The 18,758-nt window shown below is 34.3% G+C and overlaps 1 protein-coding gene across 2 annotated transcripts; it reads right to left on the bottom strand.

Annotated features, from left to right (window-relative positions):
* Positions 1–340: 340 nt before the first annotated feature.
* Positions 341–17,587, bottom strand: G3BP2 (G3BP stress granule assembly factor 2). Of its 2 annotated transcripts, XM_025289889.3 has the most exons (11): positions 17,469–17,587; positions 15,077–15,158; positions 14,192–14,365; positions 13,657–13,747; positions 12,681–12,783; positions 11,972–12,152; positions 10,896–10,994; positions 6,433–6,535; positions 5,071–5,199; positions 3,674–3,792; positions 341–3,309 (listed from the first exon to the last, which is right to left on the bottom strand). In XM_025289889.3, the coding sequence occupies exons 1-11, from the start codon at positions 17,561–17,563 to the stop codon at positions 3,037–3,039; spliced, it is 1,449 nt and encodes a 482-aa protein (XP_025145674.1). In that variant the 5' UTR covers positions 17,564–17,587; the 3' UTR covers positions 341–3,036. The 2 variants fall into 2 exon arrangements, with proteins under 2 accessions (XP_025145674.1, XP_025145675.1); XM_025289890.3 differs by lacking the exon at positions 10,896–10,994.
* Between the last annotated feature and the right edge of the window lie 1,171 nt (positions 17,588–18,758).

Here is an 18,758-nt window from a genome sequence, read left to right as displayed (position 1 = left end):
TTTTCCTTCTGAGATGAAGTAGCAATCCTTTGGAAAACCCAAGATTATTAAAAACAAATAAATAAATGTTTAGTAGTCTGCTTTTCACCTTCCTCACCACTTATTATTCTGGTCTAACATTCTCTATCTTGTTTACCAGCTATCTAACTGAACTGGGATCTATCTCAGTTCAAGTAATTATGTTCAAGTCTTACTTAAATAATTTATGTATCAAATTTCACAAATAATAATCAGTTGATTTTAGAACAATTCCTTATTTTACTGAGGTTGTGTGAAATGCAACTGGGAGAAAATATTTCGGAACACAAACCTATAGATTAAATTAGGGACATAGATAAAATGCTGCAGACATCAGTAGTTTATTGTTTGTTTAGTCCAAACACATTCAAAATGGAAACTCAAAGAATACTTTCCACCTGAAACAATTAAACTAGATACTACTAGCATATAATGCTTAACACATTACAGCAATAAAGATGGTAATCCATTGTCTTCTATACCTACTAAAGCCAAGATGGTAAAGCCAATTTGGTTGCAATAGTGTCATAAGGATAGAATAGAATATTACCATCCAAAAAATAAAAACAAACAACAACAATAAAAAAACCCAGCAAATAACAGTTATGGTAGATGAATATTTTTACTCTGGTTCACTGAAAAGGGGACAAAATGTTAAAAGTCCACAGTACTGCAGGTGAACAATCACCATGTAAACTTCTCCATGTGATGTTTTAATGTTTTATTCATGGTATGTAAAGACTGAAGCTGAATGGCTCTTTGCTTTAATTTTCTATTACACTTAACATTTATCATTACTTTTGGTGCCAGAACAGTTTTCATGGGCGGTAGGGCAATATCTTGGATTGAAAATTTTATATATATATATATCAAATGAAGGAGGAGAAAGAAATGAAAGAGGAACAATATGCTATATATATATATAAAAAAAAAAACACTGACAAGAAACCACTTATTTAAAAGCAGTTTGAATAAAAGCTTCAAAACTCAAAAGTAATTTTCTTGTAAGAACTTCAAGTACTATACATTAGAAAGCGTAAATGTATTTTAAACAGGAAAAAAAAAAATCCTTAAGCCCCCCAAAATGGAAACTGAGAAATCTGTGTCCCCAAAATATATCCAATAGTGCAAGACTTTTCCTCGAACATGGAAGACCTCATTCAAGGGGGGGGGGGGAGGGATAGGCTTAATTTTACTTACATTGCCCAGTACATGGAAAACAAAATATGTGCATCATTTGCTAGTTTACTAAATAGCAAACAGTTTCATAATTAAGAAAGAGTTTGCTATTATGTCAAGTGCATTTTTTGTTTGCTTTTACTAAGACAGAATGGAGAAGTCTTCCATGCTACAAGCAGCTTTAAGTGGTCACACTTGTTTACCCCACTCCTGGCCTGAAACATCAGAAACTGGTAGGTACCAAATACTCCAAGCATAAAATCGGATATCCTTTGTCATATTTGTGGTTTACCGGAACTTGCTATAAAGACAGACAATAATCCAGCAGCTACAAACTTTGCTCACAGAATTGTTTAGAGATTCATGTAAAAATAAAAGATGTCGTCCCAGACTTAAATTCAGAGCCACTCGGGTGCTGACATCAGGTTAAGAATTGTGCAAAATGAATGACAGTTCCCTGCCCCCCCAAATAGAAAATGCAAACACTTAAGAGCTGCTGTTCTTTTCTCTGAAAATTGCAGTATCCTCACTTCAGGTTTACGTGCCATTTATGGAATCTGACTGCTTTTAAAAGGTCACTAAAAATGTACATCAAGTTGACTGACTTTTCCAAGCACCTCTCAAGTGATACGCTTCAGCGTTCACCTTCAGGTTAAGAGAAAAGTCAACAAGAGACTTTGACTCAAATAACTGACTTCCTCCTTCCCTCTCCCTCCCAAACACACAAGACTCCCTCCCACAGAGAACACAAAGTTGTTAACTCAAGAACAAGGTAAATAATATTGTAGTCAATTTTACTGATTTTAAAGATACTGCAATTTTTATATACTTCAATGATTTCTCAACATTTTGCAGCTGTTTGGCTTTGCAGCACAGCAATTTATACACTATACTGTACAAAATTACCAGCAAGACTGGAATGATGTATTAATAGAAGGCACCATCATGCGTATTACATTACCAGAGAACAAAAATACAGTAAAGACAATTTTCACTGTACACAGCTTAAAGAAAGGAAAAGGGGGAGGAGGAGTGTGTTGAGCAGCCAGCCATCCCTGTACTGAAGAGGGGCAGGTAGAAAAAAACCTTAGATATGGAGCTACTAAATCTGGTCTAATACTCAAGACCATAGCATTTGAAGTTCTGATCTTTGTTATTTAGTTCATAACTAAATGACTTCCTTCTGGAATATACTTGTAGTCTTGTTAAGGTTTATGTGTACACACGCTGGTCACAGCAAGCAGGTAAAAATGCCCTCATCATTTCACAAACTATGCTCTACTGGAAAAAAAGATGAAAGATTTTTTTCCCCTGTTGCCTCCTGTTGCAGATGTCAAGGTTAATGAGTTCAGAGTACCCATTAGTGCATTCTGATGAGCGCATAACAAGTTTCTGTTGGTTTGTATTTTTGGGGGGAGCCAAGAAAAAAAGGCAAGATTCTCCAATTGCACAAATTGCACTATTTGTGTTTCCAACAATAATAGGCAGAAACAGTAACACTTAAACAAAATGTGCAGCAGAGGATTTTTTTGACTCAAAGGACCTGAATTCAGTTGGGCATGTCCTTTTAAGTTCATTTTGTTGTAGACAGTTTAAGATATGGTCATTTCTCAGTCCTTAATTCTCCAAGTCTAGATTTATAAATTAACAATGCAAATCTTGTTGTAAAATTGGGGAAATAATGTCCACCTCAATTTAACTGATAACCGAAAGATGCTTTTCACATCAAAGAAATGATCAAAAAGGCTGTGTCACATTCCAAAGCCAAAAAAAAAATTAACAAGAATGCAAACACGATGAATAATGTACCACTGCCAAGACTCTGCCAACAGTGGAGCCTCAGCGACGCTGTCCTGTGAAGCGGCCTTCCATCTGCCCGGCTCCTCTCCCAGAGCCAAGTTTCTGTGCCATGCCACCTCTCGGAGGGGGTCCTCTTCCGTCCCGGTCGCGCATCATTCCACCGCCCACTATTCCCCGGGGACCACCAGGACCTCGATCACTGCGCCTAATATCCCGGCGATCATCACCACCACCTCGAGTTTCTCGCTCTCTGGCAGCTCTTGTCTTTTTCTCTTCCACATTTAAACGTACTTCCCCTCGAAACATAATTGGCTTTAGAAAGGAAGAAAAAAAATGTACATGGGCAGGTTAGACAGTAATAGTGGTGTAAGAAATAGTGATTTTCTTACTTTCTTACATAAGTAAGAAAATCCTAAAAGACAAAAAAAACTTTCAAAATTCTCAATATGCAATCTATTCTCAATATCTGACTTTCTTTACCAGAGTAAATAATGAAACAAATTTATGTTAAAATGACCCATACCTCAAATTTTAAAACTACTGACACATCTTTATTCTTTGTATAAATACTAGTTCATAGTAAACTATTTTTAACTGTACCATTTAAAAAAGACTAATGCACATTAAATACAACAGGAATAAGAAGGTATTCAATCATGCCATGTAAGTCACTTACTTTTGCAATTAAGATTCTCTGAACTGGTTCAGAGTCATCAAAAACCACAAAACCAAAATTTGGAAGCTTTCCCCCAACACCCTTGGTATTGATACGAAGTTCCACAACATTTCCAAAACCTGTGAAAATATACATTACACAAAGGATAAAATAAAATATTTTAACAGAATATTTTGTAACTTTAACTGTTCAGAATGAAATACCTCATTCTCCTGATCCATTTCAAAACACAACTTGCAAGCTGCTATAGCCAGTGCACATTAAGATACTTTCACTCTTACAGGTCATTCACTTAAGATGCCAACAACTAGCCTATTCTGTTGTCCTGCATCTTTATCAGTCCATTCAAAAGGAAAAGTTGCCTACACATTTTAGAGAGACAATTTTATTTTCTATATTAGATTTGTATTTGCCAGATGAATCCCATTTCCAAATTTAAGACTGATTCACCCAGCTCTCTCTTCTAACCTCTATAGAACCAGGTCAATCACCACTAAGTATAGTCACTGGGAAACATCTGATATAACCTTATACTCCTGACCAATTAAAGGTGGCTGGTACCTAGAGATATACACACTATGTACAAAGGTAAATGTTTTTTTAAAAATCGTATTATGAAATCTCTCCTCAGTGTAGAACATATATACAATAGAATACTATACTAAGCCATTAAAAAGAATGAAATAATTCCATCTACAGGAACATGGGTGGACCTAGAGATTGCCATACTGAGTGAAGTTAAGTCAGACTGAGAAGGAGAAATATCATATGACATAATACATGGAATCTAAAAAGAAATGACACAAATGAACTTACTTATGAAACAGAAACAGACTCATAGAGAACGAACTTACGATGGCGGGGCGGGGGGAGCAGATAAAAGGGAAGGGACAGTTAAAGGAGTCTGGGATCAACATGTACATGCTGCTATATTTAAAATGGATAACCAGTAAGGACCTACTGTATAGTTACATGGAACTCTGCTCAATGTCATGTGGCAGCCGGGATGGGAAAGGAGCTTGAGTGAGAATGGATACATGTGTATGGATGGCTGAGTTCCTTCACTGTTCACCTGAAACTATCACATTGTTAATTGGCTACACCCCAATACAAGATAAAAAGTTTAAAATAAAAATGGGTAACTAATAAAGGGGAAGAAAAGTCTAAAAAAAATTTTTTTTTAAAAACTCTAGAAACTACAGCAAATCAAAATAGTTGTCAAAAACATCTGGCATTACCGTCAATAATCTGGAATATAATGTTATGTGAAAATCCTGATTATAACAACAGAATGCTTTCTCTGAAATAAAAGTCAAGGAGAATAAGTCTTATGATTAGAAAAAAAATTCTCTTCGCCTCCTGCTTAATTTTACCATAAAGCAAAGTAAACCACTTACTCATGAAGAACTCTTTTAGTTCATTTTCATCAATATCATGTGGCAAGTTACCAACAAAGAGTTGATGACTATCTGGATAGCGAATTATTCTACGGTTGTCAGATTCATTCTGTTCAATATCTCCTCTGCCTGAGAAGAGGAACAGAGCAGATATTAAAGCTTACAATGTCATATAATAAAAATTAGTTCAAAGCAACGAAAGTTAAAAACCCTAACACTTGATATTCTTGTTTTAGTTTAATAAGATAATAAGCTCCTTTGAGTTGTGGAACTGCCTATTATTAGTAGGTTAGTTAGAAAACAACATGACACTGAAGTGTTAACCGAGGGTACTGACTAGACTGCTAAAGTTCCTTCTTAGAGATCTACTGGTCTGATCATGTGAAAGCCAAGTATCAGAAGTACAAGTATTTCTCCTTAACCAAACTCTTGCAATCACCCAGGCACCAAACTGATTTTAGATAGTGAGATGTGTTTGTACTAAATATTTGTTTAGTACTTTACAGTTCACAAAGTAATGTTGTATAAAAGATTGTTGTATAAAATTATAGCCAAATCAGTAAATTTAACAGCAATAATGTCATTTATATAACCTTTTATACACCTTAGGGTGTTCATATATACATATATAAAATCTTATATGATCCTCCCACTAACACAAGGAACAGAAAGAGGCATATAAAGAAAAGGCATCACACAGAAAAAATTTGTGTAGTAACTGAATGGTTTAAGAGAATGTCACAATTTAAGGGTCTTACCCAAGATCATAAACTCAGTGACAAGGCTGGGATAAATCCCAGCTCCCATAACTCCTGGTTCAATAACACACTTTTATTAAAAAAGTGTATTTTCTAAATATGATGTGTACTATCTCCCACTTCCTCCAAAAAGCAATCTAAACATATTTCTACAATTCAAATAGAGGTTCTATGTATATTAGCTAACAATGGAAACAAGTCAAAAATCATGGCAACTTACTTAATACCTAAGACAATCAAAATAAGAAGAATCAGGGTGTGCTTATTGTTTATCTGTGAAGAGATAAGAGTGCTAAGTAAGAGAGTAGGTTATTGGCAGCTCGGTTTTGAATTCTTAGAACCAGTGACAATAACCAAAGAAAATGTGTCTCAAAATTCTATTATTTTCAAAATACATGTCTCTATGGCATGTCAACTAATTTCCCCCTCAAAGTTGTTTTACCCAGGCTGTATATATATCAGATTACTTTAGCCTTTAAGCAACTTGGTACTAAAAGGATTTGCATATAAAATACATTATAATTAAAAAAAATTTTTTTTCAGTTCAGTTTTCCCTAACTTTTCAACTGCTAACTGCTGAAGATCAAAGGAGGGGCTGACTCACCTGGTCTTGGTCCTCTAGGAGGGAAACCAGGTCGTTCTCTAGGTCGTTGTTCACGCACACGAGGTGGCTGAGATTGAACTTCTGGTTTAGCTTCCACTCTCGGCTAAAATACAAGGGAAAAAAACACATTATAAAGAAACACATTCCACAGGAGAAAAACAACCAAACTAAAGCAACAACCAAGTCACCAGCAGGCATTATGGTAATTTTAAGTCTAGAATATTTTTTAGTGTATGTCCTATATATGTAAAACATAAATTTTTATAAAGATATTCTGTACCAATCTAGGACTGTAGGGTAAATTTTGTTTTCTCACTCTAGCTTATAATTCATAATAAGCTGTTTTTTACAACCATATTTTTTCAATAAAGTTACATCCACATTGAGACAGATACTGCTACGAAAGTAAAAAAATGCAAGATGAGCCATTTCATGTAAATACATATACAAAATAAAAAGCCGTCTTTATCTTTGGAAGACAAAAATATGATACATACTTCTAATTATCTAGTTTGCTGCCCTTCAAAATTTAGTGCTTATATAAACTCCACATCATGAATAATTTTTTTAAATCAATATTTTGGTAATTCAAAATATAAAATTTAGTATACTCTGGCACCTAAAAATACTACCTTAAAGTTAAGATGCACACAAAAAACAATATAGGAACGTGTTTATAGCATCTCAAACAGTCACAGAAGTCCTTTAGCTCCCTGTTATTCTTCCTTATGAGAGAGGTATGCATTTAAGGACTGACCCCAACAATGTTTCTCAACTGTTTCTTGAAGGTGGTAGAAGAAGTAATAGATCATTTTAAGTTACCCTCCAAAAGTTTCTGCTAACTGCTAAATTAAATACATGTAATTAAATAACTATGTTAAAAACATAAAATGACATCTACATCTATTACCTTTTCCTTCATACATGGCATTTTCAGTATTTCCAAATTCTTCAGGCAGTCTATTGCCCAAATATTTATGGTCCAAGGAAGAGAGAAAACATATGCACCTTCAAAGAATGCTGAAAACACTCAGCAGGAATATGGAGAATGTGTCTTCAAGTCAGAAAACTAGCTGTCTTTATGGCTGACCACTTCTGAGTACCTCAGCCCAAGAGTGGCTCAAACTCTTTCATAATTTATATAACTGGGATACTATGATTTGCAAGGACAAATTTTGATACAAAGCGCTATGTTTTTTCCAAAAACAATTTATAGTTTCACCCACTGTAACCAAAAGGTGTATTATCTCCTATCCTAGCAGTCTTTAATAAATTTGCCTGTCTCACTCAGTTATTTTTCTTCTAGATTTCCTACTTCTCTCAAAATGAAATTGCTTCCCATGTTCTAGAATTTTTAGCTAAAAAAAAATTTTCAATGTCTAACTCTTTCAGGTATTTAAATTATTTATGTGTATTTATTCCTACAAGGCCCATATCTTATTTCTACACCAGAAAAAGTACCAAGTACAGTGTTATTAAACACAGATGTTCAGTAACTAATGGTTCATTTAAAATTAAATTATATTTGGTTCTCTAATTCAAAACATGTAGAGGAATGTTCTAGCCTGACAAGGGAACCAACATTACAGCCCTGAGACCACTGCTATCTGTATTTAGAATTTAAGACTACATAATAATTTGAGGATATGATGCCTGGAAAAGGCAAGTTATTTAGAAATTTCAACTGAGGAGGGCAGGGCCTAAAAGCACAACTTCAACAGTATGAATAAAAAAACCTTATTAAAGAACAGATATTTTCTAAAGTTTGATGAAGCTAGTACTTAAGGAACAAAAATAGAAAATCACACTTTTTAATTTAAATATCTAGAAAAACCTCAATTCATTCAATCCAAGAAAAAGAATTCTAGCTGACCGATTCAGATTCTTTTCAAAAGATTACTGAAACAAAAATAACTACAAGTAGCAAAACAAAAAAGTTCTTATTATCCTTTAAGGATTTAATATTAAAAACACAAGTTTAAGTAAGTTCCAATATCTTACAAATAACCCATACATGAATTTAGCAACTTTTTAGATACTTGATGTCAGTTCAAGAAAAATATGAAACAAAAAAAAATTATCAATATTTCTTTCAATATATGTCAACTAAGCCAGCTGTGCACTTACAATTCTTCAGGACTAATTTCATGAAAAGTTCTTGCTCCAAGGAGATAAAGTAACTAAGACAACCATATACAACCTTCAGGGCCTGAAAATTAATTCCATGCCACCAGAAAGTGTGCTCACATGACAAATTCCACAAATGAAAGCAAACAGAATATGAAATAAAAATGAAACCATCAAATCAACTCAGTAACAGTAGGTAAAACCACAACTTCAACCAAACAAAAGCTATTTAAATGAAATGATCAACTTCCAACAAATCTACCAAGAAAATAACTTAACTACTTCTAAATTAATGCCTACCAATGCTTTGGAATTACATTTAATTCTCCTTTTATTAATGTGTGCTAAGTCGCTTCAGCCATTTCTGACTCTTTGCAACCCCATGGACTGGAACCCATCAGGCTCCTCTGTCCAGGGCATTCTCCAGGCAAGAATACTGGAGTGGGTTGCCATTTCCTCCTCCATGGGATCTTCCTGACCCAGGGATTGAACCCATGTCTCTTATGTCTCCTGCCTTGGCAGGCGGGTTCTTTACTACTAGCACCACCTGGGAAAGCCTTTTATTAATAATCTATGCTCAAAGTGTTAAGGAAATGGATACTATACCAAAGTGACAAAATAAAACTGAATGGTTTATTAAATCAAAAGGAAAACAATTATGAATCCATTCTTATACAGCTTAAGGAGATCAGAAACTTATTTTAAAGTTTAAATTATAAATGTTTAAAATTTTGTCTTAATAAGGGGATAGGTTATTAAAACACAATCCAGTCTCTTACCCTTTTTTTTTTTTCCTTAAAATTTTATTTCTCTAGACAAGAGGCTAGGATCTAATATAATGTAATATATAGACATGACTTAAGATACAGCACTCCTCTTCTTTGATGTAAACACTCCTCTTCTTGATGTAAACACTCTTCTTTGATGTAAACAGAGATACATTGCCCTCCAAGGGCTGAAGAAACCTACAGGCTTACATGGGTATCCAACTGCATGAATTTGAAGCCCTGTTATTTTATTTATATAGCTGTCTGACCTTAGGTGAAGTACTTGAGGTCTCAATTTACTTGTCTGTGAAACAGGAATAATAGTAACCATTCTCACAAGGTGGTTGTAGGGATTAGGTAAGAATAAATAAGTACTTTGCACAATGTGTGGTGCCATACTAAGGCGTAATAGGAATTAGTTACTCTAACTTTTAACTAGCGCTAAGTTTAAAATAAATGTAGCCAACTCTCTGAAATTCAATAGATTCTAATAATTCAAAAGATTCCAAACACAAATCTGGTAAGAAATCAAGAATTCCAAAATAAAATTCAGAAAATCACTTATTGAGTCTTCAGATGGGTAGAAAACTACAATCAGTGCTTGGCAAAATAATTTTATTCATTAAGACAGACTTCTAGTTTGTGATCTGAGGTAATTACTCAGTATTTCCTGAATATCTAGCTGGAAAAAAAAAGAAAAGCTACCACAAGGCCATGTATTCTATTACACAGCTAATTATGTGTACCAACACCAAGCAGACTGCCTAATTCCTAGCTACTTTTGAAATCTCACACTTTCAATGTTTAGAACACAGAAAGAGGTGTATAAACACAATTTTATGTGCACTAACCATTTTACATGTAAATTTTATACCGGAATGAAGCTTGACTCAAAATGTAGGAGAAGTACTGGACACCCATTAACTGTGCCTATTTACTTTAGAATTTGGTTAACTCTAAAGTATATCTAATGAACACATTAGGTAGCCAGTGTCTTTATTTTCCAATGTTTTTGAAAGCTCTGAGGTGGGTAAGATGACAAACAGACAAAAGGCAGAATACTAGAATGATCAGTTAAGGTAAACACTACAGTCATAAGTTGGTACAGGCTTCAATTAAACAGTATGAACCACTTACAGACTGAGAGCTTAGGCAGTGCTTTTTTTTTTTTTTTTTTTCAGTTTTCTGTTTAAAAAAAAAATAACAATGATTCTTTATAATGCCATACTACTCTGTGGCTTTCAAATTTCTTCCCTAAAATATTTTTTCTAAATGATATTTTAAACTTATAAAAAGGAGTTTTTTGGTTATTTTAAGAAGGCTTTTAAATGACAATATATATTGTTAGAACTAACTAAATCTGTATTTCACACACCCATACCCCAAATACCACCTATGTAGATGATGAATGGAGATCTGGCATTTAAAGTGGGTGCAACTGACATTTAATACAATTTTTTTGTATATTTAATCCATAATTTCTGATTGACTCATTTTAAAAAGTATGAAAAAGATAAGCAATTGGCAATGTAACAAGGATACAATCCAATGTGTTCACAGATTGGTTACCTGTGAGACTGGTGCTTTAACATGGGGTGGAATTCCAGAGGAAGAAACAGTGCCACTAGGAGGCAGGTTTTTACTGGTCACTGAAGCCCAGGAGAAAGCCTGCAGGAAATGCAACAAACCTAGACTACTAATCATGGAAAACCACCAACATTCCTATAGGGAAACTTCCAAATATATATTTTCTTTTCATTTCTAAACTATTGCTCTATATTGGAGGACTCCTAAAAAGAAAGGCACACACACACATGCCAGTCTATGTGCCAGGTTTCAAAATCTCATTATGCAAGATTATGACCGTCTGAACTACTAAATAAATCCACAAGCAAGTTCCTATATACTCTAAGTAGATGAGCAAGTGGCAAGCAAAACCACTAACAACTACACATGCTAGAAAAATAAGAACCTAATAGAATCAATTTATTTCCCCTTTTGGGGGGAAGATAAGGTGTTGTGATGGCGCTAAGGGGAGAGAGGAAGGACAGGAAAGAAGAAAGTACTAGCTGGAAACTTTAACAGACATTCACAAATAGAACAAGCAATCTCCTCCTCTCACTACCCAAATATACCTACTTAACAGAAAGATAGAAGATGTTTTAGGTAGGTTTAAACGAAACACTATGGGTATCACTCATCTTTCCAAGACAGTTTGGTGTAGTAAGGAAATTGTTCCCATTTAAACCAGAAATAGCACACGTATCACTTGTTTTAACAATAGGCCAATTTGTTTTAAGTTGGGAAACTGCATGACTCCTGTTTGCATCCGTGTGTAGAGGACTTAATACAGAATGGAAGAGCAACTCTCGGCTTTATTACATGGACTCGAATAATTTCATGTATGGTACTAAACACTGCACACAGATAAGAATCAATCTTAAATTTTATTCTGAGGGGTGTTTTTTAGGGGGTGAAGTACGATTTCCTCAGAATTACCAAAAAAACCCACAGCTTCTTTCATACACATAAAAAAGCATAGTTTACTATTCAGCAATTAACACAACAGAACAAAGGTCATGCTTCATTAATGGCACCGTATGAAAGCGTGATGTTATGGGTCTAAAGAGTTCCTCTAATCTAACCTTTGGTGGTTCCTGTGGCAGAGAAACAGGCTCAGCAGGCGGAGGAGAAGCAGACTTCTCCTCTAACTCTTCCAAGTTCTTCTCCTCCACTGGCGGTTTCAGCTCTTCAGTCTTTGTTTCAGATTCGGGCTCAGGTTCAGGTTCATGCGAGGATTCTTCTAAAGGCTCCTCTATGCCATTACTACAACAAAACATTTCGTTCCCTTTTCAGTAGGAGTGAAATGATCAACTCAAATAGGAGAAAATTCAGCATTTCTCTAATTAATGGGCAGAACAAGTAATAATACACAAAGTTCACTAAAAACCGGAAGGCAGAAGGAACACTACTCTCAAGCAGCATTTAACCTAAACGTAAAAACTGGATTATTCAACATGTTTACTTTAGCACTAACTATTAGGAAATAAGGAAATAATAAGAAATAAGGAAAACCCATTATTTAAAAAATAAAATGCCTACTTTGTGTTGTCCCTAACAGTACACATTATTAGCAAGTGATTAGTTTTAGGCCAAACAATGTTCAATTTTTGAATTAAACGTTTTAAGAATGCTTTCCAAATTTCTTGCATATACATGGTAAATACTCAGACACTGGCTACACAGCTTTATCAAGAATTTACTTTCAGCAACAATTCTAGGAACAAAAACCACTTGCAACTACATGACATGAATAGTTTAGGCCAAATTTGGCCTTGCAAGCACTATTCTTACGTCACAGGGTGAGCTTCATAGTAACCACTGTTAGCATTCTCCTGCACAGGTTCTGGAGACGGTTGTCTTTCCTCTTGTTCTTCCTCTACTTCATCTTCTGATTCTGACAACACAAAATACACCACATCTTTTTTTAAGAAGCTTAATACACAATTTCATATATATATTTTTAATGTTCAAACAAATCATAAAATAGTTTAAAAATAGCATATTTCTTGAAAGTACAAAGGCACTTAATATTCCTTGTTCTCTTAAAAAAGAGCAAACAAGATGAAGTTTGGAATTACGCTATTTTTTAAAAAGATCTATTAGTAAGAAAAGGAAAGGGTAGGAAAAAATGGTCTTTTTTTTTTGGTTTAATATTATTTATTTGGCTGTGCCGTATCTTAGTTGTAGCATGTGGGTTCTAGTTCCCTGACCAGAGATCAAATCCGGGCCCCCAGCATTGGGAGTGAGGGGTCTTAGTTACTGGACCACCAGGAAAGTTCCCAGAAAAAATGGTCTTAAAGTCATAACTCAGTTTCCTTTGCCACATTAATTCAATGAAGCAATAATGACAGAGAATCAGAAACAAGCTGATGTATATCAATAGAAGATTAAATAATTATGGTATAGACAAAAAAATATCCACAGCTAACAAAGATACATTAGATGAAAAAAAGGCCTAGCTTTGAATCAGCTACTTCCACTTTTAGGAAAGTATCAGTCGGTATAGAATACAACAAAATTCTGTAGTAGGCACCAAATTCTTGGTTATCTATAGAGAATGACATTGAGGGAGATTTTTTTCCACTTTCTGTGTATGAATTTTATATAAAGAACATCTGTTTTTTAAACAAGCAAAAAAAAAGAACAAAAAGGAGCAAAGGGGCTTTGACTCAGTTTACAGAGTCAAATTTCTGTAAGTTTCACACTTTACATGTCATTAAACAGTACTGATACCAACAAAAGCCTTGTATCTTAAAAGTAACCTCACCTTCATCAAGTTCTGGTTCAGAATCACCAAATACTTCATCTTCATAACGAAACATATCATTGTGAACATAAAACTTATTTGGAACAGATCCCTATTAAAAAAAACACCCAAATACTCCATAAATACCCATAAACGTGGTATGACATAAAGAGAATAAAGTTTTTATTTTAATACAGAAATAATATATACTGAATATAATTTTCCAAAGCTGAACATGCTATAATGTTAATATAAAGAAAATCACAGAATACCTAAACTCAAGAAATGACTACTTTCAAACTATTAAATAACATACTTTTAATATTAGTTCTGTAATCTTAATCATCTGTTTGCACATCTGTATCAGGATCTCATTTTTTCTGCTAAATAGTCAAAGCACAGAAAGTTCAAATAAACGAACAGGTCCAACATAGATTTCTCAAAAACAGCTACATGCATACCTATACCTGTAAGAGGAAACTCTAGCCACTTCAAGCAACTAGTTAACTGCAAAATGAAATCACATAAATGAAAATTAATTGAAATGAAAACTTACTTCAGGAGCCAGAACAAAGGTTTGCATAAACTTCCTCTCTGGTTGTCCACTGTTAGACAGTAAACCCATGACCTGGACCACTACTCCATCACTCAAGGTTGCATGAGCATCCACATGACGAATTTTAGTATGACATTCGCTGAAGTTCAGAGATAATACTTTGTGGTGTATATCCTTTATTAGGAGAAGGTAGAGAGGAAATACAAACTCATGATATTGCATTACCTTTTTAATACTAAGTTACCTAATTCAATACTACAGACTTCCACCAATTTCCTCACAACTCTAGAATACTAACTACTTAATCTCTCTGCCTCATTTGAATCCATTCCACCATGCTATGGATTACTGAAAGACCCATGCTCCATAAACTATGTTGACTACTACATGACCTCACACGTGGTTTTACTTTACTGCTGTCTGCATTTTTTCTTCCAATTTCCTCTTGTTTGGTAAGGCCAATCCTATAATTCAGAGACTAGCTGAAATCCCACATCCTCTACAAAGTCATAAGGAATATATTTCTACTCATTCCTGTAACATAAGGTTTAGCCCACATTTCTATAAATGTTATACACTGTCTCAACTGTTTCAGGTATAAAATACACCAGTGATATAAAAATGTCCCATTTTCTCTTTTGTACCCATGCCAATGTTAATACTGTGCTTCCTACAAAATCAATGTTTATAAGAACTCAAAGTACATTTGACAAGTATTGCAACATAAATTTTAGCACAGCTAACTGATCACACTTAAGAAGAAATCCATGGGCACAAGAAGGCTATTTTCCAACTCTCTAACTTAAATAAAATAATCTTAACTTAAACAAGTTAAAGTTTAAATAAGTTAAAATAATCTTAAACGTATATGAAATTGACACTTACATTTTGGCCATAGACAGCCTCCTGGGGCTTTCCACTAGCATCTACACCACCATGAACATAAGAAGAATTCCTGCCATAAAACCTGAAAAAGCATTGATAATGATTAACATTAAGTTATGAAGAGAAAGAAGTCTAAGAGGGAGTAGAGTCCTGGTATTAACCAAAGCTAGTTTCCAGGTCTAGCTCTGTCACTCATCAGCTGTGTAACCTTGAGACTTACAGTCTTCAAGTTCACTTTCCTTGGTAACTTGGAACAAGAGTAACTTCTCCACAGAGTTATTATAAGGATTAAATGAGCAATGACATAAAATTCTTAGTGTGCCTGGCTATTAGTTATGCTGTCTTTAGCTATTCTCATCTTACTGTTATCTATATGCTGTTAAGTGGGAAAATGAGACATTCAAAATATATTCTAAATACTGATGCTGCTATTTATTTACCCATTTTTGTCAAATATAAAAACTCAGTTCTTTAGATCTATTTGGAATCAGATACTATTTAACATTCATTCTACTAAGAGTTCCAAATGACTACTAATTCCAAAGGCTAAGGTTAAAAGTTTAGATTTAAATTAATTGAAGTAATTCAGAGATCAAGTTTAATATATATATATTATTTTAGCATCTAATTTCTCAATATTTTTATACTGCTCTTAAGCACATGATAAATTAGTGTTTCTCTGGTATTAACATAAAGCAACTAGGAGATCTTCCTAAATTAAGGTTATCAAATATGCAAAATTAATTTTTTCATAAAGAGAACTCAGCTCCTACTGCAATAAAACATGGAAGACTTCCTCTATGACAAACAACTTTCTCAGTGCACTACCCATGTATTGATTCATTCTAGTCTAACAACCTCAGGACTAACCTAAGTGCTGTTATCTAAATGAACAAAATGAAGTTCAGAAGAGGTTAAATTAACTCCTCAAATGTTACACACCTATCAAGTCAGAGCAGCTGGCTCCAGAGCCCATGCTTTTAACCACTACCCATATTTTTTTTTATGTTTACACTGTTCTCTCCCATGTACTACTGGCAAGCATGTATACAGTTATCATTTGGACAATTTGGCTGTTAAGTGTGCATTAAGAAAAGCTTTAGAGAAAATCATATCTTTGATTTAACAGTTTTATTTCTAGGAAGTTATCCTAAGGAAACAACTAGAAAGATGCCCAAAAATGCACGTATAAGGAAGGATATGCACTACCGTGTAACTGAAAAATTTTAAACAAACTTAAATTTTTTATTAATAGGGAAGTCTGCTATACAAGCTAAGTATAAAACAGAAGTCTGTGCTATTACCTGAAATTATGGTAGAGAGTCTTGTTTTTCCTTGTTATAAAAAGGAAAAGTTAAAAATGCTAATACCTACACTGTGAAGACAAAATTTCAGATAATAAAAAGCCTTAATAATTCCATTCTCCCTCAAACTCACATATACTGTCAACGGGAATGTTTTTATTTTTACAATCAGAAAAATGTACAGATACTGATTCTTCTGGGGGGCGGGGGGGGGGGCAGTGTTAGTTATCTAAAAATGTCTCCTGGAATAACATAGGGAATATTACACACATGCTTAACCATGGCAGGGCACAATGCCCAGCACATTTATAAAGAGAACCTATATATAAAAGAGAAAAGTCCTTTAACATTTTTTCCCATACGAAGCAGCAATGAGGTACTTCTCCTTAAGTACGCTGAAGTACACATCTGGCTAGTGTGTTCTACAACAAACGCTGGCACAGCCTAATCTTTACAAAGGTCTCACTTATCTTTGACCTACTAAAAAATACAACAGGTAGAACAAAAATTATAAATACTACTCATAATATAAATCAATTTCATTTCAATCTCCAGAAAAAAGTAAGCTTATACATGTCTTGCCAAACTAGTAAACAAGGCTACTGTTGCCACCTCACAAAGGAATATTCTCTTGTGAATCAATCTGAAGGAATTTTCACAAATGAAATCAATTAACTGATTCATTTCCTACAGAGAACTTTTAAAAACCACACAAAAAACAAACGAAACAACTTAACCTGTGATTTCCATCAAGACTAGAACCCATTAGTTGGTAAAGTCTGCAGTTTAAAAAAGAAAGAAAGAAACACAGACTACCAGACTATGTAATTGTGTATGTGTAAGTGGGTATACAGATGTGAATGTGTTATATAATGGGATCTGATAAGTGTTTTTCTTACTGTAGATTTCATTCAAGGAAGAAACTTGAAAAAGATGGGTTTTATGCCATCAGTTTGTTAAAATATTGCATGAGCTTTGTAAAGATACTTGTCAGGACACGAGGAGACAGGAAAGACAAAATTTATATGTAGTCATATTCAAGAAAATAAAAGTAAATAAAAATAGTAAATAATCCAATTAAAATTTACCTGTGTAAATATTCTGGAGCTTTATTCAGCAAAGTATAATATTGCCTCACAAACTCCCGCCCTACAAGCAGCGGACTGGGCTTCTCCATAACCATTTCTTTGCTGCACAATGTCAAATACTAGGGAAACAAACATAGGAATAATAACTCTTAAAAGTCATCTTTGTTAAATACTATGAAGCAAATTTTCTTAGCCATTCAAATGAAAATAAAATATCACTTATTAAAAAATAACAGTAAAATAATAAATTCCCAATAACTACTTATAACCTCCAACATTTGCCATTTCCTCTTTGTCTCTATGTCTCTATTTCTTGATCTCCCTATGTCTCAATACAAGGGGAAGTGGCATGTCCAGTGCTGTCTCAGACTAGGTGGCACCATAATAAAGTCTTTTTACTCATAGTATATTTTTCCTTTAGGGAACATTATCTCCTACATTCTTAGACTCTAATGGTTTGTTTTTGGAAACTAGGCAGAGGGTGCAACTCAGGGCTTGGGAGATCACACTTACAGACAGCACTAGCTTTTGTCTTCTTTATGTAATACTCTAGCCTTCTAGGGATTAATTGCACTGTTTCAAAATCATAACAATTACCATTAAAAATGAGCAATACTCTAAATACTCAGATAATGGTGTTTCACATTTTAATTATCTAACTACATGTCAGGCACCGTTCATAGTAAGTGGGATACCTCAGTGAACAGGACTCTAGCCCTCGGAGTTTATAATCAATCATGGAATACAGACAAGCAAACAGGGAACAGAATGGGTTAGGTGCGACCTAAACGTACCTCTAAGCCCCAGCTCTCAAAGATAAACAAGTAAAAAATAAAAATAGAAACATAATCTTTCATCATTTAAAGTAAATAATTTATGTCTATAGCCCTCCAAACAGTAAAAGTCGTAACTCTAGGAATTAAGAGAAATGGAAGTTTCTCTTCCATTCCTATATGAGTATCACTAGTTTAAATACATATATACACACGTTTGTGTGTGTGAAATTACTGAGCAAATCAAGATGCAGTTTAAATTCCTGTTAACAAATAAACTTCAACGTGGGTTTTTCTGCTGCACTAAACTTGCTGGATCTTAGCTCTCTGTGAAGGATCAAACTCATGCCCTCGGCAGTGAAAGCGAGAAGTCCTAACCACTGGACTGCCAGGGAATTCCCTCAAAGTAGGTCCCCTTTTAAAAAATTTCACAAAGATAGCCCACCATTATCATTACAACTGTGATGCTTTTTAATAAAAATCAGATACGAGCCATAAAGGAACCTACAGATAAAAC

Source organism: Bubalus bubalis, chromosome 7, assembly GCF_019923935.1.
Source record: "Bubalus bubalis isolate 160015118507 breed Murrah chromosome 7, NDDB_SH_1, whole genome shotgun sequence".
Classification (NCBI taxonomy): domain Eukaryota; kingdom Metazoa; phylum Chordata; class Mammalia; order Artiodactyla; family Bovidae; genus Bubalus; species Bubalus bubalis.
The sequence above is the reverse complement of the archived record's forward strand: the minus strand, read 5'-3'. Positions and strand labels throughout refer to the sequence as shown.

Coding starts and splice junctions, on each gene's coding strand:
- G3BP2 (XM_025289889.3), bottom strand. CDS start 17,563: ATGGTTATGGAGAAGCCCAGTCCGCTGCTTGTAGGGCGGGAGTTTGTG. Junction 15,159..17,468: donor GCTCCAGAATATTTACACAG/GTAAATTTTAAT, acceptor ATGCTTTTTCAG/GTTTTATGGCAGGAATTCTT. Junction 12,784..13,656: donor TGAACCAGAACTTGATGAAG/GTGAGGTTACTT, acceptor TTGTGTTGTCAG/AATCAGAAGATGAAGTAGAG.